The sequence below is a fragment of the Gnatocerus cornutus genome, chromosome 6, assembly GCF_029298725.1.
Source record: "Gnatocerus cornutus isolate USDA-ARS CGAHR chromosome 6, icGnaCorn1.1, whole genome shotgun sequence".
Taxonomy (NCBI): Eukaryota; Metazoa; Arthropoda; class Insecta; order Coleoptera; family Tenebrionidae; genus Gnatocerus; species Gnatocerus cornutus.
Window position 1 is genome coordinate 2132669 of NC_142238.1, and position 21535 is coordinate 2154203.

Below are 21535 nucleotides of genomic sequence, written 5' to 3' on the forward strand. Positions count from 1 at the left end.
ATAGTGTTATCTCAAAAATTGCGTTTTTTTTTTTAAAGGACAACTTAACACACGTACATGTTTATTTTCAAATAAAGCATTTGTTTTCGTAAAAAAAACTGCTAGAGACTAAATTTGATTTGCATTTGTATTTTTTCTAAAATCCTCAAATTGCAGAAACAATTGAAATCTCGGAAAGAGTGCGTTTTTCAAGACAAATTTAAGATACAAAAGTTATTTAAAACATTATTTCTCACACTTTTTACTTAAAACTTTTTCCTCTCCCGTCTTAAATTTTCGAGATCCCTATAGTGTTATCTCAAAAATTGCGTGTTTTTTTTTTAAAGACAACTGAACACACGTACATGTTTATTTTCAAATAAAACATTTGTTCTCGTAGAAAAAAATACTAGAGACTAAAATTGATTTGCATTTGCATTTTTTCTGAAAACCTCAAATTGCAAAAACAATTGAAGTCTCGGAAAGGGTGCGTTTTTCGAGAAAAATTTAAGATACAAAAGTTACTTAGAACATCATTTCTCACACTTTTTACTTAAAACTTTTTCCTCTCCCGTCTCAAATTTTTGAGATCCCTATCGTGTTATCTCAAAAATTGCGTTTTTTTTTTAAAAGACAACTAAACACACGTACATGTCTATTTTCAAATACAGCATTTGTTTTCGTAGAAAACAATACAAAAGACTATAATTGATTTGCATTTGCATTTTTTCTAAAAACCTCAAATTACAAAAACAATTGAAATCTCGGAAGGAGTGCGTTTTTCAAGACAAATTTAAGATACAAAAGTTACTTAAAACATTATTTCTCACACTTTTTACTTGAAACTTTTTTCTCTCCCGTCTCAAATTTTCGAGATCCCTATAGTGTTATCTCAAAAATTGCGTTTTTTTTAAAAAGACAACTGAACACATGTACATGTTTATTTTCAAATAAATCATTTGTTTTTGTAGAAAAAAAATACTAGAGACTAAAATTGATCTGCATTTGCATTTTTTCTAAAATCCTCAAATTGCAAAAACAATTGAAATCTCTTAAAGAGTGCGTTTTTTAAGACAAATTTAAGATACAAAAGTTACTTAAAACATCATTTCTCACACTTTTTACTTGAAACTTTTTCCTCTCCCATCTCAAATTTTCGAGATCCTTAAAGTGTTATCTCAAAAATTGCGTTTTTTTTTTAAAGACAACTGAACACACGTACATGTCTAGTTTCAAATAAAGCATTTGTTCTCGTAGAAAAAAATACTAGAGACTAAAATTGATTTGCATTTGCATTTTTTCTAAAAACCTCAAATTGCAAAAACAATTGAAATCACGGAAAGGGTGCGTTTTTCGAGAAAAATTTAAGATACAAAAGTTACTTAAAACATCATTTCTCACACTTTTTACTTGAAACTTTTTCCTCTCCCGTCTCAAATTTTCGAGATCTCTATAGTGTTATCTCAAAAATTGCGTGTTTTTTTTTTAAAAGACAACTAAACACACGTACATGTCTATTTTCAATTACAGCATTTGTTTTCGTAGAAAACAATACAAAAGACTATAATTGATTTGCATTTGCATTTTTTCTAAAAACCTCAAATTACAAAAACAATTGAAATCTCGGAAGGGTTGCGTTTTTCGAAAAAAGCTCAAGATACAAAAGTTACCTAGAACATCATTTCTCACAGTTTTTACTTAAAACTTTTTGCTCTCCCGAATTCATTTCAACTGGAATCGTTCTAAATAAAATAACAAAATACGTGCAGCTCGTGTGACAAACATCTACTCGTTACATAAACTTCCACTTTACGCACTGCTCACATAAAATCCTGTTTTCTCCCTAATAATACCAAAAAAGTCAATAAATCCTTTATTTTCTCCATTGACTTGTTTCAGGCCGAGCTTGTATCCGTCGACAGTAAAGAAATTGAAAGCCATTACGTGCTAGCAAGAGAACCAATCCATAAATGGAACTCATCTTCAGATTGTTATCTCTTGATTGAAGGGGTCGAGCACACCCTACAGGTATAGCGCGTTAAAAAAGAGAGAGTCCTTTTTCCAGGGCCGTAATTCGCAAAATTTCAGCCGGAAGAAGAAGCTCACGTCGCCATCCTCTCCACGTGTCCTTGCGAACGTGACCTGCATTATGTCATCACTACTGACGGTCGGGTCACCGATTGGGCTCAACGGAGATACGAGGATCCTGTGCCCCCGGCCATTGCAGCCTCCGTGGGGGCGGTTTGCCGGCTTAATTTCAGGTCAGTTTTTCATGATTTTTTTGTTGAATTCTATTGAGTTTAGACGCTGAATTTATACACCATAGTCCCAGTTTTTTTTTCGATTTCTCTACTTTAGATCTTCTAATCTTATAGAGCTTGCGTCTTCTTTAGATCTATTAGAATTAAAAAGACAATTCAATATTCTGAGAAAATTATTAAAATGTTTATTAGGTACTTAAAAAGAATTGCAATGAAAGTTACTAAAACTGGAAAGATAATTGAAAGATTTCTTACTGGAAAATAAAATAAAAAAAATAAGATTTTGGGGAATCAAAATAAGAAACTAAAAGTCGAATAGAAAGTCAAATAAGAAAATTGAGAGGAGAATGTAAAATTCAGAAAAGAATATCAGAAATCGAAAGAAAACTCAAAAACCCTATAAGAGGACAAAGTTTAAAAAATAGAAACGAAAAGAAAAATGTTAAACAAAGAAACAAAAATGAATAAAAAAAACTTACCTTAATTATAAAGATGAATGAATATAAAAGAAAAAGAAATCCCGCAAATGGCTTCAAAGGATAATTTAAAAATTGAAAACTAACTCTAAAATTGAAAAGAAAGTCAAAAAAGAACCTTTGAGAATTGAAATAAAAGGACAAATAATAAGATAAGAATAAAATAAGATAAATCGAAAGACCAGTCTAAAAATCGAGTGATAAATTACAAAATTCGAATAGAAAATCTGAGAACCCAGAGAGTAAAATAGTAAAATACGAAAAAAAAAGCGAAAGTGTAATTTAATAATTGAAAGGAGAAACTAAGACCCCGAAAGAAAAACCTAAAATCCGTCTGAAAATATAATAAATCGAAAAGGCAATCTAAAAAACTATAGGGAAAAAATAAAAAAAAAGAAAAATCAAACGAAGAATACAAAAAAAATTCAGAGAATTTAAAGAAAATCAAAGAAATGAAAAAATCGAAAGCGGAGAATCTAAATACATACACGAAAACTGAATAAAGAGAATTAAAAGGAAATCTTACTGAATTTAAAAGTAAATTTAAATAATCAGAATAAGAATCAACGAAATCGAAAAGAGAATGGATATTCTATTTCCAAGAGTTGAAAAGAAAACAAAATACAATAACTGAAAAAAACGGTATTACAATAGAACAACTCGAAAGAAGAAATATTAAAAAATCTAATATAATAACATAAAAAAAATGGAAGACAGAATGTGAAGAATCTATAAACGAATCTAAAAGGAAATGTAAAATAGAATAGAAATGTTATAAACACTATAAAATAAAGGTAGAATCTATGAAAATTCAAAATGAGAAAGAGTTGAAATGAGAATAATGAAACAAATTGAAAAGAACATAAATTAAAAACGTGGATAAAGAATTTAAAAAATCTAAGAGTTAAAGAATCAAAAGAAGAATGTACTAAATCTACAGGATGTAGATATACAAATAATTATAAAGAATTAGGAAGAATATGTAGAGAATCTAAAGTCTAGAAGAATGAATTTAAAAAAAGTCGGATGGAGAATCTAAAAATCTGAAAAGCATTTGAAAAATCAGAAAGAGAATGCTAATTATAATTATAATTAATAGAGACAAGAGATTGTAAAAATCATAGAATAGGATTGGGGATTTGATAGGAAAACCTAAAGAATCGAAAAAACAATTCAAAAAGTCGAAAAAAAATGATGAAAACAGAAGTAGAGTGTTAACAATGGAAAACAGTAAGAAAAAATAATGAAAATGAATCGAAAGGAAAGGCGTAAAATTCGAAAGTACAGTCTTGAAATTGGCAAAGAAAATCGAAAAAAAAACAAGGAAGAAATAAGAAATAAAAAAAAACTCAAAAATTTAAAGGAACAGACAATATGCAAAAGAAAATCTAAAGAATGTAAAAAATAAAATCAAAAAGAGAATCATGTGAATGAAGTAAAAGGATAATCAACGAATCGAAAAGACAATTCAAAGAAGAACTTACACTTATTGCAATAATGAATATAAAAGAGCGACAAGATAATTGCAAATATTTGTTTTCTTTGACATTTATCCCCAAAATTTCAAATTCTTATCATTTGCATTTTCTGAGAAAAATGGCAAAACGTACATATACGTTTACAACAGTTAAAGGGTGAAAAATCAAAAAAGAATTTATAGCTCATTTTCGTCGTAATCGTCTGGTGCTGGTACCTGGAGTTTCTTCAACGGTATCAATAAAAAATAAAAAAATAAAAATAAATAAATGAAAGATCGAATCTAATAAATTCGAAAACATTATGTGAAAAATCGAGAATAATGTAACAAATCAAAAACCGATAAAAAATCAACATAATTAGCAATTAATCTAAAAAATCCAAAAACTTCATAAAACCTGAATTTCCACACTCTCATGAATTATAATTGATCACTCTGTATACGTTTAATCCTCTTAAACAAGTTCCTTTATTAATTTTGTCTGAAAATCGATCCCTTCTTAAGATCAAAGCGATTTAACAGTGGATATAAAGCCAGGAATGTCAACAGTGGTGTTTTCTTTGTTTCGCAACGCAATAGAATTTCGGGATTTGCTCTGTTTATACTTGAGATTTTCTTTATATCAAGCAATAAATGCAATGCTACAACACTCAAGGCAGCTGAAATTATATCCGCCAATAGCCCAAGTTTACACAAACAACATAAGTTTGCTTTCCATTCGTTTCAAATGCAATTAGTTGAGTAAATACGAGCGAACAAAATTAAAACAAACGGTATGATGGGGTGCACATCTCTGAACATGACGGTGCCGACGGGGTATACCTCAAGTGGGACAACAATGCTCCGAAATTGCTCGTTTCAATTTAAGCAAATATTTTTTTACTCCATTAGAATTGTTATTAGAATAATTTAATTAAGAGGTAGAGACTAAATTTCTACCGGATCCATACGCCCACGTTTTGCTGTCAACCGCAGGAAGTAAAAAGTTCATGAAAAGCTGTAACGTTGATGACAGAAAATCCCTAAAACTGAGTTACTTTTTAGTTACTGTAAAATTTGTTAATACAATTCAACCCAATTTGCGATTTAGATTAACTTATAATTTTAAAATTATATTAGAACGGCTTTCCGTTTTAACTGTGAACTTTACAAGTCGATTTGTCAAATTTACATGGCAGATTTACGAAATGTCACTTTGACACTTAAACGTTTTGCTTCTCTATATTCTGCCTTCGAGTTCTTCGATTCTTTGTTTTATTCCCCAAGTTCTTCCGTCGATTTTTTCTATTCATTGTTTTACTTTCAATTCTTCGAGCTTTTTTTTGTATTCTTTGTTTGATTTATTTGTACGTTTTTCGCTTCTTTTTTAATTTTTCTTACCCACATGTTTTTGGATTGTTTTTTCGATGTGTTTTTTCGATGTATTGTATTTTGGGTTTTCTCTTCGAGTTTTTAGTTTCTCCTCTCAATTATTAGATTACACGTTCGATTCTTTTTCCCAAATTTAGCTTTTTGACTTTTCCGATTCTAATTTCGATTTTTAGATTGATCTTTCTGTTTATTTACGTATTTTTTTTAATTTTAAATTCTTATCTTATTACCTGTCTTTTAATTTTAATTTTCTAAAGGTCTTTTTTAATTTTCCTTTCAATTTTTGGGATCCATTTTTTAATTTTTCAATAATTTTTTCAATTTATTTACAGGTTTTTCTCTTTTTTTATATTCATATCTCCAATTAATGGAAGTTCTGTTTTGGATTCTTCTTTCGATTCTTTGAATAATTTTTTTAATTCATTCGCATGATATTTTTTTCGTTTATATTGTACCGTCTTTTGATTTTATTTTCGATATTATCTGTTTTCTTGAGTTTTTGGGTTTTCGTTAATTTCTGAGATTCTTCTTTGTATTTTTTAATTCTTTCGATTTTTTATCTGAATTTCCATTTTTTACTTTTTATTTTTCTTTTCTCTTTTTAGATTCATTTCGGTCTTTCCACTTCAAAGACTATTTCTTTGAGTTTTGCGCTTTTCCTTTCGATTCATTTGCATGATTTTCTCATACTATTTTATCCTTCTTTCCATTGTTAAAATTCTATTTCCGTTTATTCATATTTATTTTTCGTTTTTTTAATTTTTTCATCGATTTTTTTTTAATTTCCCAAAATCATAAATTTTCTATTTTCGATTTTTCTTTGATTTTTTACATTTGCTTCCACTTTTTGGTTCTCTTTTTGATTCCTCAAAATCGATTTATCTTCTTTTCCATTTGATATTCTATTCGCGTTTCTACACTACATTCTTATTTTGATTCTTAATAGATTTTACCTCATATTCCACAGTGTTTATAACATTCTCATTTCTATTTGTTATTCATTTACATTCAACTTTACATTTCCTTTTATTTTATTTATTCTTCAAATCTTTTGATGTTATAAGATTTGATTTCCTTTCGATTCTAGTTTCGTTTTTTCGGCCAATTTGTCAGGTCTGGTCAGAACTGCTACTGTCTATTTTCATTTCGATTTTCTATGTCTGCATTCTGTTTCTCCGAATTTGTTTAAACGTTATGTTATAATTTTGATTTTTAATACCCTTTTTGATTTTGTTGTTTTTTTTTCTGCTTTAGATTCTGCCTTCAACTTTTTAGATTCTCCGCTTTATTCCTCCGGTTTATCTGTTGATTTATTTTATTCTTTATATTTTTCATTTCAATTCTCTGGGATTTTCTTTTGTATTCTTTGTTCGATTCATTTGTACGTTTTTCTTGTGTTTTTATTTTTCTTTTTAATATTTTTTGATTGTTCTTTTCGATTTATGGTATTTTTCCTCGGATTTCGGGTTTTTCTTTCAAGCTTTTAGTTCCTCCTTGCAATTTTTATTAGAATACACTTTCAATTCTTTTTCCATATTTTGCTTTTTTATTTTTCCCATTCTCATACTTTGTGTCTGAATTTTAACATTCGTCTCTTGATTTTTAGATTGGTTTTTCTGTTCATTTACATGCTTTGTGCAAATTTTCTATTCTTATCTTATTATTTCTGTTTTTATTTCAATTCACTAAGGTTCCCATTTTTTTTTTCTAATTTTTAAATGATTTTATTTTCGATTCTTTGATTATTCTTTTAATTCATTAACATGATTTTCTTTTTCTTTCTATTCTGTACATTCTTTTTTTTTTTCAATGTTATCTACTTTCTTGAGTTTTTGGGTTTTCTTCGATTTTTGAGATTCTTTTTTGGATTTTTTCATTCTTTCGATTTTTTAACTGAATTTCCATTTTTTACTTTTTATTTTTCTTTTCTCTCTTCAAATTCTTTTCGACTTTCCAATTCAAAGACTATTCCTTCGAGTTTTGCGCTTTTTCTTTTGATTCATTTGCATGATTTTCTTATACTTTTTTATCCTTCTTTTCATTGTTAAGATTCTATTTCCGTTTATTCATATTTATTTTTCGATTTTTTAATTTTTTTATCGACGTTTTTTAATTTCTCAAAATCGTTAATTTTCTATTTTCGATTTTTCTTTGATTTTTATACTTTTGCTTTCACTTTTCGGTCCTCTTTTTGATTCCCTAAATAGATTTTTTTTCTATTTGATATTCAATTCTTGTTTCTACACTACATTCTTATTTTGATTCTTTATAGATTTTACTTCCTATTCCACAGTCTTTATAACATTCTCATTTCTATTTGTTAATTCATTTAATTCAACTTTACATTTTCTTTTATTTTATTTATTCTTAAAATTTTTTGATGTTATAAGATTTGATTTTCTTTCGATATGTTGCATTCTAGTTTCGTTTTTTTCGGTCAATTTGTCAGGATTTTTTTTAACTCTTGAAATGCTACTGTCGACTTTTTATGTCTGCATTCCATTTCTCCGACTTTGTTTGAATGTTAAATTATAATTTTGATTTTTAATACCCTTTTTATTCTTGTTGTTTTTTTCTGATTTTTTATAATCACTTTTTGATTCTTTAGATTCTGTCTTCGACGTTTTAAATTCTCTGCTTTATTCCTCCGGTTTATCCGTTGATTTATTCTATTCCTTTCAATTCTTTGAGATTTTCTTTTGTATTCTTTGTTCCATTTATTTGTACGTTTTTCTTTTATTTTTTAGTTTTTTTACAATACTTTTTGATTGTTCTTTTCCACTTATGGTATTTTTCCTCGGATTTCGGGTTTTTCTTTCAAGCTTTTAGTTCCTCCTTGCAATTATTATTAGAATACACTTTCAATTCTTTTTTCCATATTTTGCTTTTTTATTTTCCCCATTCTCATACTTTGCATCCGAATTTTAACATTCGTCTCTTGATTTTTAGATTGGTTTTTCTGTTCATTTACATGCTTTGTGCATATTTTCTATTCTTATCTTATTATTTCTGTTTTTATTTCAATTCACTAAGGTTCCCAATTTTTTTTTCTAATTTTTAAATGATTTTGTTTTCGATTCTTTGATTATTCTTTTAATTCATTAACATGATTTTCTTTTTCTTTCTATTCTGTACATTCTTTTTTTTCAATGTTATCTACTTTCTTCAGTTTTTGGGTTTTCTTCGATTTTTGAGATTCTTTTTTGGATTTATTCATCCTCTTTTTGGATTTTTTATATTGGTTTTTCATTCTTTACTCTTTATTCTTTTCTACACTTTTTAGATTCTTTTTGGACTTTTTGTATTTTTCTTTCCAATTCAAAGATTGTCTTTTCGAATTTTGCGCTTTTCCTTTAGATTCATAATTTCTTCCAACTTTTCTCTCCTTCTTTCTATTGTTAAGATTCTACTTTCTACAGGTCAAAGATGAATAATTTGAAAAATTGGTTTGGCCTTTAGCCTGTTATATGTCAAGTCTTCAATTCAAGAAGATCCCGAAAATATGCAATAGAAAATATTGAGATACTTGCTTTTTTAGATTATTTTTTAGTTCTTATTTCTTGTTTCTATTTCTTTCTTTTATATTTTCTTTCGATTTTTGTTTAATTTGCAAGACCAAATAGGAAATTTTGTGAAAATTTTCTATTTCTCCTGAATTCTGGAATATACATTTTTACGTTTTCTCTCAGCGCAGTGAAAATTTTCCATTTTTTATGTCTTTTCTGTTGTTTATTATTTATATTCTCCTTTTTTATTTTTTATTTCGCTATTCTTCCTTCAATATCTCAAAACGTCCTTTCGAATCTTTCAAATTGTTAGATTCCCCTCCATTCACCTTCATCTTTGTCTCCCCCAATTCTGGCATCACCTCCTTTCCCGCCGCTTTCAGTTCCGTTCCATTGAGCACCAAGACGTCCTCAACCAACTTTATCATCATGGAAATGCAGAAACTGCTGATAATAACGCGACAATGTTTTGTTGTATTGCAAGTAACTTGGAGAGTTGTCTGATTCCTTTCATACATTCTGTTTAATGAAGTTCAAGTTCCATCCAGCTGTGAAATTGACTCCTGTCTCTAGAGAACTTTGCTTATTATAGCTCATGTTTTGTGTCATAAAAATACCGATAATCTTGCGCCACCTTATCATAAAATTAAAACTTTTCAAACTTATCGCTTTACACCCACTTTAGGGGGAATGGCTTAACCGAACAAGAGGAAAATTTTGATGTGATCGCCACTTCAGTTAAGCAAAGACAATTAAATTGAAGCTTCTGATTATTATTGTTATTATCGAACTTTCGTACAAGTCTCGTTATATTAATAATGGCGATCTCCTACTGTAATTACATAACAGCATGTGCTTTAGACATACAAATTCTGTCTCATTTGGGTTATGGAATAGTTGAAGTTTGTTTTACTACGACGATCAAATCAAATTTGTATTATTTGCGGCTTGAGATTTTTTATTTTATTGTTCAATTTGCTGCAATTTCGATTTCATAGATTCTTTTGGTTTCTCAAACATTTCTAGATTTGCATTTTTGTGCCTCCTTTGTCCTTTCATTTTCGTTTTTTTTAAATTTCATTTTTGATCTTTTAGATTGTCCTTTCGTCTTCCTAGACGTTGTTGTTTAATTTTTTATCGATCTTTAATTTTTCATTTGATTCGTTAAATTTTTCTTACGTTTTTTTGCTTTGATTCTTTAGAATCACTTTTGATTTTTTTTTGTTTGGTATTTTTTAACTTTATTACATTCTTAATATTCTATTTTTACTTGTTTATGTTGTTATTACAATGTTTTTCATTTCCTTTGTTTATTTTAAATTCTTCATTCGTTTCTTTATGTTTTCCTCTATATATTTTAAATTTTCTTTCGCTTCTTTATAAAGTTATGTTGACATTTTATTATTATAAATTTAAATTTTCGTTTGGTGTTTTGATTCTCTTATCGATGTCTTAGATTTTGTATTCAATTTTTCAAATGCTTTAAATTTTTGCTTTAAATCTTTAGATCTTCTTTTGAATTTTTAGATTCTCATTTTGAGTCTTTGTCTTCTTTGATCCATTTTGTACGTTTTTCTTTCTGTTTATAGATTCCTTTTTTTTTTGATTTCATTAAATTTCCTTTCAGATTCTTTAAATTCTTATTTGATCCTTAGATCCTACTTTTCGTTTCTACTTTAATTTCGATCATATAGGTACTTTTCGCTTCTTGTTCATCTTCTTTGTCTTTACTTTTCTTTCCATGTTCTTTGTTTGGTTGAATCTTCTGTTTTTAGATTTTTTATTTAATTCTTTCCACTTTTTTTTTAATTGTTTTTTACTCTGCTTGCTTCTTTATATTTTATTTTTACTTATAGAGATTTTTTATTTTGTTAATTTTTCTTCTTTTTTACAATTTATTTTCTTTTTGAACTTTTAGGTTTTCCATTCTGTTATGATTTTGTTTAGTTTGGTTTACGGTTAAATTTTTATATCTATTCTTAATTCTTCTTTTGATTAGTTAACTTATTCTTACGTTTTTTTTGCTTTGACTCTTTAGATTCTGCTTTCACTCCTGAAATATTTTTTTTGTTTCGTAATTTTTTAACTTGATTACATTCTTTATATTCTCTTTTCACTTGTTTATATTGTTATTACGATGTTTTTTATTTCCTTTGTTTTTTTTAGTTTCTTCTTTCGTTTCTTTATGTTTTCCTCTTTCGCTTTCTTTATGTCGTCATTTAATAATTATAAATTTGAATTTTCGATTGGTGTTTTTAGATTCTTTTATCGATTTCTTAGATTTTGTGTTCAATTCTTAAAATGCATTAAATTTTTGCTTTTTGTTTTCTTTGTTCCATTTTGTAGGTTTTCCTTTCTATTTTTAGATTCTCTTCTCAATACCGTTTCTTTTTAATTTCATTAAATTTGCTTTTAGATTCTTTAAATTCTTATTTGATTCTTATAGATCCTACTTTTGGTTTCTAGTTTAATTTTGATTCATCATATAGGTGCTTTTCGCTTCTTGTTCATCTTCTTTGTTTTTACTTTTCTTTCCACGTTCTTCGTTTGGTTTAGTCTTCTTTCGTTTTTTAGATTTTCCATTCAATTCTTTCCACTTTTTTTCGATTTTTTAAATTGTTTTTTACTCTTTATATTCAAAATTTCTTCATTTATGTTTCCTCATATTTTGGTTTCCATTTTTTACAATTGTGTTTCGATTTCTAACTTTCTACTTCGATTATTTGAAAAATTTACTTTTTGGTTCAGTAAATCCTTGTTGACACAAAATTGACATTTTTAGAGATTTCTTTTACTTTTGTCGATTATATATTTTTTTGTCTTCATTAAATTCTCTTGCATGCCTGCTTCTACTTATTATTTACATTTTTCGTTTCGGTCTGTCGATTTCTTTTTTCTATTGTTTGGATATTTCATTCCATTTCTTATTTTTCCTTTCAATACATACTTTGCAGGCTTTTTTACATTTTATTTTAGTTCATTTTATTTCAATGTATTTTATTTTTACTTTTAATGATTTTTTATTTTGTTAATTTTTCTTCTTTATTTCAATTTATTTTCTTTTTGGACTTTTAGGTTTTCCGTTCTGTTTTTGATTTTTTTTAGTTTGGTTTACGGTTAAATTTTTATATCGATTCTTAATTCTTCATTTGATTCGTTAAATTTTTCTTACGTTTTTTTTTGCTTCGATTCCTTAGATTCTGCTTTCGCTTCTGAAATAGTTATTTACAGCTCTTTGTCTTCTCTTCGTTTCTTCAAATTTTGCTTTCCGTTTTGAAAATCTCTTTTCCTAATATCTAATTACATATTTCGGTTTTTAAATAAAAAACTGACAAGGTAAAATTAACCCTAATCCACGTACTTTCTACACCACTGGCAGAAAGCGCACCTGGAATGACTTGTTTCCTAAGCAACCAGCAACTCGTTTTTTGTTCACTTTTAAATCAGTGGCGCACAAACAAAGTTATTGAAATTTTTATGTAATTTTATCTTGAAAACAACAAAGACTTTTACTAAAACTTTTTTCTCCCAATAGGCTCAATTTGTGACAAAGAGTTACCACACTGTACATGTTTTGTAAATGAATATTAAAAACACCCTGTATATTCCTTTAATTTCACGAAATTACTTTTTCGATTTTTGTCTGCTCCTTCTGGTCTCATAATTTTTTCTTTTGATTGGTTCATTCTTGATTACTATTTTTTGTTAGATAGATTTTTTTCGTTTCCATAGGTTTTTCCATTTATTTTTCTTTAACTGCATTACATTCTTTGTATTTTTTAAATTGTTATCACGATTTTTTGGCTTCTTGATTCATTAGATTTAATTTTCGATTTCTTAAATTTAATTCGATACATGCACATTTCATTTTCTTTGAATTGTTTGTTTCTTTTTTTGATTTATTATGTTTTCTTTTTCATATTTTTTCATTCGCTTCTTTACAATGTTATTTTTGGTATTTTTTGTTTACGTATTTGTATTTTGTTGTTGTGTTCTTTCAGATTCTTTATTGATTATTTCTTAGATTTTTCGTTCAAATTTAAAAAAAAAATTATCAATGCTTTGCATTCTCGCTTCAAATCTTTAGTTTCCATTTTTAATTTTTAGATTTTCTGTTCGACCCTTTGTTTTCTTTATTCTGTTCTTTACGTTTTTTATTCCAGTTTTATTTAATACTTTACGGTTTTCTTTTGATTAATCAATATACTTTTTTTTCTTCTTTTTTTTATTCTTTTTTCTTTCATTTTACACATTTCGCTCTTTAGTTTTAAATTTAACTCTCATTTTGATATACATATTTGTTTTTTCGTTTCATTTTTACATGTTCTTTTTTCGGATTCCCTTGGATTATTCTAAAAACTTCTTCATTTATGTTTTTTCTAATTTTAATTTTAATTTTTTAAAATGCTCAAATTCTTAGTTTCTATATAATCAATTGTATTAAAACTTTTTCGTTTTGTAGATTTTTCTTTCCGTTTCATTCTTTCTTTCTCTTGCCATTTTCTACTCATATTTTTTCAAGGTAACTTTTTTCATATCTTTAAACATTTCTTTCTCTGTTGTCGATTTTATATTCCTTTGGATTCATGAAATTCTTCTTTCCATTTTTATTTTTATTGATTGATTTTTCAGCACTTCTCTTCTAGAGGGTTTTATTTTGATTCTATTTCGATTCTTCTGATTCTTATTTTGGATTTCGAATCATTTTTTGTTATTATAGAAATCTAAATTGTTATTTAACAATAATGCTGTTTCCATTTTTTACAGTTTTACAGTCCGCTCTGTCATGGCCCCAGTAAGTCAACTTCTTGTCTACTACGTAACACCACAAGGAGAGCCCGTCAGCGATGTCATCAGTTTCGACGTCAAATTACTTCATAGACAGGTAACTAGTCAATTTACACCTAATTTCAGTAATCTCAGTAATTAAATTTAACCACCACTCGCGCGAAATCTTCTCGTCCGAAAAAAGTCGACTTCTCCAACTTGTTACATAAAATCCACTTTTTTTTTAGATTTACGTAAATTTAGAAGAACGCGAATGGTGGCTTCCCGGGCAGTCTCTGGACCTCGAAGTGGTCGCTGAACGCTCTTCTCTCGTTTGCCTATTAGGCGGTCGATCCGGAGGAAACGGAGATATGAAATTCGATCCCCGAATTAGGTGAGATTAATGATTTACCATCCGGAATTATGATGACGCATCACATCCGCAACAGTCAATAAATTCGATTTTATTCGTCTATTTTGTTCAGCGAAGAAAGGGAGCCCGCAGCAGTGGCTGGAGAAATTGACTTCCTGGAAGCGGGAGTGTCATTTTTTCAACGACAATGCGTGAAAAGAGGCAATTCAGGAATATCGGCAGTGTCCTACAGACAAAGAGGTTCGGGAGCGGGGCCGTCTAACCGGCGAAGGCCTCCTGAAAGTCTGGTGGGCGGCACTCCTTTCGATCAACTTTGGCTCTGGAAGTGCTTTAATTATTCGTAAGTAAATTTACTCGTCATTATTTATTAAGGCGCTAAGAAGAAAATAAATCTAATTTAGAGTTTGTTCGACGGAGTTTTACGATGTCATAAAACTAAACGGCTTAAGAAAAATGCTGGGAAATGCATGAATATTTATGGCCGAGGGTTTTACACTTTTCAGTCGACTTACACATGCTTATTATTTTTTCAAAGGTCAGAATTTAGAGAGAAACTGATTTGACTTTAAAGGCAATTTTTCTACTTCGTCTACATTTTCTTGTTTTTTTTTAAGTTTTGTTTAAATTTTTTTTTTATACGTATAAATTTGTATTACAAGATCAATTTTTATTTCTATTTGAGGTAAATTGCAGTTCGAACAATATAAGTCCCAATTTCCAATCGACCAGTACAAATTTGCACAGAAAGACGCGACGCCAAGTGCAAAATTTAGTATGACTGACTTTACCCTTCTTTACTGAGTGGCCCGACAACATTTTAAAATTTGACTTTAAAGGCAATCTTTCTACTTCGTCTACATTTTTTTTTAACTTTTATTTAAACTTTCTTTTCATACGTATAAGTTTGTACTACAAGATCAATTTTTATTTCTATTTGAGGTAAATTGCAGTTCGAACTATATGATTTCCACTTTCCAATCGACCAGTACAGATTTGCACAGAAAGACGCGACGCCAAGTGCAAAATTTATTATGACTTACTTTACCCTTCTTTACTGAGTGGCCCAACAACATTTTAAAATTTGACTTTAAAGGCAATCTTTCTATTTCATCTACATTTTCTTGTTGTTTTTTTTTTAATGTTTTGTTTAAACTTTCTTTTCATACGTATAAATTTGTACTACAAGATCAATTTTTATTTCTATTTGAGGTAAATTGCAGTTCGAACTGTATAAGTCCCACTTTCCAATCGACCAGTACAGATTTGCACAGAAAGACGCGACGCCAAGTGCAAAATTTAGTATGACTGATTTTACCCTTCTTTACTGAGTGGCCCAACAACATTTTAAAATTTGACTTTAAAGGCAATCATTCTATTTCATCTACATTTTCTTGTTTTTTTTTAAGTTTTGTTTAAACTTTCTTTTCATGCGTATAAATTTGTACTACAAGATCAATTTTAATTTCTATTTGAGGTAAATTGCAGGTGGTCGAACTATATAAGTCAAACTTTCCAATCGACCAGTACAGATTTGCACAGAAAGACGCGACGCCAAGTGCAAAATTTGGTATGACTGACTTTACCCTTCATTACTGAGTGGCCCAACAACATTTTAAAATTTGACTTTATAGGCAATCTTTTTACTTTATCTACATTATCTTGTTGTTTTTTTTAAGTTTTGTTTAAACTTTCTTTTCATACGTATAAATTTGTACTACAAGATCAATTTTTATTTCTATTTGAGGTAAATTGCAGTTCGAACTGTATAAGTCCCACTTTCCAATCGACCAGTACAGATTTGCACAGAAAGACGCGACGCCAAGTGCAAAATTTAGTATGACTGATTTTACCCTTCTTTACTGAGTGGCCCAACAACATTTTAAAATTTGACTTTAAAGGCAATCATTCTATTTCATCTACATTTTCTTGTTTTTTTTTAAGTTTTGTTTAAACTTTCTTTTCATGCGTATAAATTTGTACTACAAGATCAATTTTAATTTCTATTTGAGGTAAATTGCAGGTGGTCGAACTATATAAGTCAAACTTTCCAATCGACCAGTACAGATTTGCACAGAAAGACGCGACGCCAAGTGCAAAATTTGGTATGACTGACTTTACCCTTCATTACTGAGTGGCCCAACAACATTTTAAAATTTGACTTTATAGGCAATCTTTTTACTTTATCTACATTATCTTGTTGTTTTTTTTAAGTTTTGTTTAAACTTTCTTTTCATACGTATAAATTTGTACTACAAGATCAATTTTTATTTCTATTTGAGGTAAATTGCAGTTCGAACTATACAGGGTCCGGCAACACTTGTGTCCACCCCCAAAATCGTCTTTAATTTTAAATACAAAATTTTGAAAATTTGCATACGCTCACAGTTGACGAAGCTCTAGAAGCTGACAAAAAAATTTGTTTTGTATCACGGTTTGTTTAGCGTCGCGACGCCTAAGAATTATAATTTTTAGCGATTTTTGAGTTTTTGCGGAAATATTCGCGAATTCAAATTTTTTTCGACATAACTGCAACACAAATATTTGAGTTTTTGTTTTAAATTAAATACAAATTGTGTTTAAAATTTGCGAAAAAAACGCTGCTTTATCAAGTTAGTTTTCAAAATTATGACGGCGCAGTGGCAAACTACGTTTACACCAAAATTTCACAAGTCACTACATTCACTCTTATAAAGGTTAATTTTGATTAACACGGGCATGTTGCACTTTATGGACACCAGAAATCGTTAATTAACATCGACAAAGCGACAATTTCACCAAGTAAGACTTTTGTTACAATTTAAAGCGAGCCAAAGAATAGATGTCATTTGTGACACAAGATGTTGACAGATGGGTGTAAACGTAGCTCCCAATTTTGACGTAATGAAATTGAAAACTAACTTGATAAAACAGCATTTTTTTCTCAAATTTTGAAGACAATTTGCACTGAATCTAAAATAACAACTGAGATATTTTTAACACATTTATATTGAAAAAAAAAATAAATTAGGGGTTGATATCACAAACCCTCACGATTACCTAAAAATTACATTTTTAAGGCGTCGCGACGCCAAAACTATCATTGATAAAAAACAAATTTTTGCGTCAGCTTCTAGAGCTTTGTCAACTGTGAGCGTATGCAAATTTTCAAAATTTCATCTTTAAAATTAAAGGTGATTTTGGGGGTGGACACAAGTGTTGCCGGACCCTGTATAAGTCCCACTTTCCAATCGACCAGTACAGATTTGCACAGAAAGACGCGACGCCAAGTGCAAAATTTAGTATGACTGACTTTATCCTTCTTTATTGAGTGGCCCAACAACATTTTAAAATTAGACTTTATAGGCAATCTTTCTACTTCATCTACATTTTCTTGTTTTTTTAAGGTTTTGTTTAAACTTTTTTTTTATAGGTATAAATTTGTACTACAAGATCAATTTTTATTTTTACTTGAGGTAAATTGCAGGTCGAACTATATAAGTCCCACTTTCCAATCGACCAGTACAGATTTGCACAGAAAGACGCGACGCCAAGTGCAAAATTTAGTGTGACTGACTTTACCCTTCTTTACTGAGTGGCCGAACAACCTTTTAAAATTGCAAAATTCTTAGTTTTGACGACTAATATGTAACATGGCGAACTGAAAACAGGACGAAAAAAAAATTTCCTCTCTTGTGACAAAAATTTCAGATTCTTAGTAAAACAGGAGCAATAATTTCCATGCTGATTGCCGATGCCAGTTTGGTGAAAAATGAAAACCACTTTTGCTCCGGAAAATAATGATGCAATTCGTTATGAGATTAAATTTTTGCCAACATAATGCTGACATTTTAAATTGAAACTGCCACGACCAAGAACAAACTAAAATAAGATAAGAAGTCACGATATTACAAATCACAGAAGTAAAGCTTTCGCTTTCCTTCACCTTTTCCGGCTCGTGTAAAAAAGAAAATGAGAATGAAATTAATCTTTTGTCATCTTATTACATTATCTTCCTGTGTTCGTACAAGAACTGGTCGTAAAATATAGCAGACTTTTTGTTTTCATAATAAATCGGATGAGATGCGACTTTATATCGGGTGTTCATTAAAAATCTGGATATATGAGTTATGACAGATAGAAGTTAGGTAGCGTTTTTATTGAACACCCGATAGAACATTTAGCAGGCTTAAAAATATTTTCATGTAAGCATCCAGATAGAATTAAGTACATAATTAATTATGACAAAGTGAAGTTTCATGTCTGGAACAAATTAATCTCGAGTTGAACGTCTTATAGACGAGACGACGAATATAATATTAATTTATAATCGGTAGCAAGGAAAATATTTTTAAGAAAACTATAGATGATCATTAAAGATTATATAGGATGTTATTTAAACATTTTTTAGGTTTTACCTTCAGGTGTTGCTGAAATCATTAATCATTCAACTTATGGTTTTAAAGTGGCAAATTCCGGTATCGGTCAGATATACCGGAAGTAACTGTCAATTTTGTCATTTTAAATGAAACATACTATTTATTTTTCAATTTTTAGATTTCTCGTAGAATTACGTAATAATTGTTGTAAATCTCAAATAGTAACCGTCACAAAAAGTACTTTTTTTGCCTAGGCAGCAAAAGTGTTTCCATGTCAACGAGCGCTTTTCATTACGTATAACAAAATTGCTTACTTTACTGTCTAAAATCGACTAAAAAAATAGTAACTTATTGTGACGTTTGGAGAAAAAAATTTGTTTTAATGACAAAGACTTAAAAACACAAGTAAAATATGTATTTTCTTATGTTCTTTTGGATTTCCGTGTATTTTATGGTTTCTCATGAACTCTTTCTGTTGTTTCTCTTAAATTCTGTTCAATTATACATGGATTTATCTGAGATCTAGCTTCGCTTTTTTTTTGGTTAATTTTTACGTTTTCTAAAATTTCTTTACATTCAACATTTCATTCAAATTCTATTGAATTCTCTTAATTTTTGGAAGTTTTTTGATTATTGTCATCTTCAGGTTTTCTTAGTTTCTTAAATTATCTCGCATTTCTTGAAGTTTCGAATTCGTTAATCATTTTATTCTCAAATTCTTGGAATCTTGTATTTTCTTGCATTACTTCGCTTTTTTTGGATTCTCTTCTACTCTTTTCAATTTTCTTACATTCTTGGGAGGACGTTGGTGTCAATTTGGCCTTCCTAGAATTATTTATCAAATAATCTCAGCGCTCAGAGTACTACAAATGGAAATAAAAATTGATTTTAGGTTTTGCAAACTCACCCCACTTTGCTACTTGGCTCCTTACAAGTTGGAAACTAGTAACTTTAAAGCATCGAAATGTTACATGTTTAGGTACGTGGTAGAACTTTCTAGTATCATTTCTGTATCAGTATCAGTGCTCAGAGTACTACAAATGAAAACAAAAACATTTTTTAGTACAAATTTAGCTTTTGATGAGTTGCGCCACTTTACTTATTACAAATTAAAAACTCTAGAGACTCTAGAGCGTCGAAATTTTACATATTTTTGTGGTCGGACAGTATTATTGCTGAAACAATCTCAGTGCTCAGAGGACAACAAGTGGAAATAAAAATTAATATTTTAGGACAAATTTGGTGTTTCTAGAGTCATGCCACTTTACTCGTTCAAAGTTAAAAACTAGAGTTCTAGAGCGTTGAAATTTTACATATTTTTGTGGTCGGATTTTCTAGTATTATTCGAGAAACAATCTCAGTGCTCAGAGTACTACAAATGGAAATAAAAATTGATATTTCAGGACGAATTTGGTACTTCTAGAGTTATGCCACTTTACTCGTTCAAAGTTCAAAACTATAGGCTCTAGAGCGTTGAAATTTTACATATTTTTGTGGTCGGATTTTCTAGTATTATTGCTGAAACAATCTCAGTGCTCAGAGGACTACAAATGGAAATAAAACTGATATTTCAGGACGAATTTGGTATTTATAGAGTCATGCCACTTTACTCGTTTCAAGTTAAAAACTAGAGGCTCTAGAGCATTGAAGTTTTACATATTTTTGTGGTCGGACTTTCTAGTATTATTGCTGAAACAATCTCAGTGCTCAGAGGACGGCAAATGGAAATAAAAATTGATATTTCAGGACGAATTTGGTGTTTCTAGAGTCATGCCATTTTAGTCGTTTCAAGTTAAAAACTACAGACTCTAGAGCGTCGAAATTTTACATATTTTTGTGGTAGACTTTCTAGTATTATTGCTGAAACAATCTCAGTGCTAAAAGGACTAGAAATGGAAATAAAAATTGATATTTCAGTTCGAATTTGGTACTTCTAGAGTCAAGGCATTTTACTCGTTTTAAGTTAAAAATTAGAGGCTCTAGAGCGTAAAAATTTGACATATTTTTGTAGTTAAACTTTCTAGTATTATTGGTGAAACAGTCTTATTGCTCAGAGGACTGCAAATGGAAATAAAAATTGATATTTCAGGACGAATTTGGTACTTCTAGGGTCAAGCCACTTTACTCGTTTCAAGTTAAAAACTAGAGGTTCTAGAGTGTTGAAATTTTACACGTTTACGAATTTGGTACTTCTAGAGTCAAGCCATTTTACTCCTTTTAAGTTAAAAACTAGAAGCTCTAGAGCGTAAAAATTTGACATATTTTTGTAGTTAAACTTTCTAGTATTATTGCTGAAACAGTCTTATTGCTCAGAGGACTGCAAATGGAAATAAAAATTGATATTTTAGGACGAATTTGGATCTTCTAGAGTCAGGCCACTTTACTCATTTCAAGGTAAAAACTAGAGGTTCTAGAGTGTTGAAATTTTACACGTTTATGTGGTTGTATTATCTGATATAATTTCTAAAACAATCTCAGTACTTAGAGCACTACAAGTGGAAATAAAAATTAATATTTTAGGACAAATTTGGTGTTTCTAGAGTCATGCCATTTTAGTCGTTTCAAATTAGAAACTGTAGACTTTAGAGTATCGAAATTTTACATATTTTTGTGGTAGACTTTTTAGTATTATTGCTGAAACAATCTCAGTGCTCAGAGATCTACAAATGGAAATAAAAATTGATATTTCAGGACAAATTTGGTATTTATAGAGTTATGCCACTTTACTCGTTTCAAGTTAAAAACTAGAGTCTCTATAGCATTGAAATTTTACACATTTTTGTAGTTAGACTTTCTACTATTATTGCTGAAACAATCTCAGTGCTCAGAGAACTACAAATGAAAATCAAAATTGATATTTCAGGACGAATTTGGTATTTCTAGAGACATGCCAATTTACTTATTTCAAGTTAGAAACTATAGAAGCTCTAGAGCGTCGAAATTTTACATATTTTTGTGGTTAGGCTTTCT

General features: G+C 29.2%; 1 protein-coding gene across 1 annotated transcript in view; it reads left to right on the forward strand.

The window, feature by feature from the left end:
• The window catches only part of LOC148172209 (C3 and PZP-like alpha-2-macroglobulin domain-containing protein 8), a 213599-nt gene that overhangs the window by 170916 nt on the left and 21148 nt on the right, over positions 1 to 21535 (forward strand). Inside the window, exons 8-12 of the mRNA XM_088038839.1 lie at positions 1879 to 2007; positions 2068 to 2240; positions 13838 to 13955; positions 14086 to 14231; positions 14323 to 14550. Of these exons, the coding sequence (XP_087894965.1) occupies positions 1879 to 2007; positions 2068 to 2240; positions 13838 to 13955; positions 14086 to 14231; positions 14323 to 14550 (794 nt within the window). The remainder of the gene's footprint in view (positions 1 to 1878; positions 2008 to 2067; positions 2241 to 13837; positions 13956 to 14085; positions 14232 to 14322; positions 14551 to 21535) is intronic.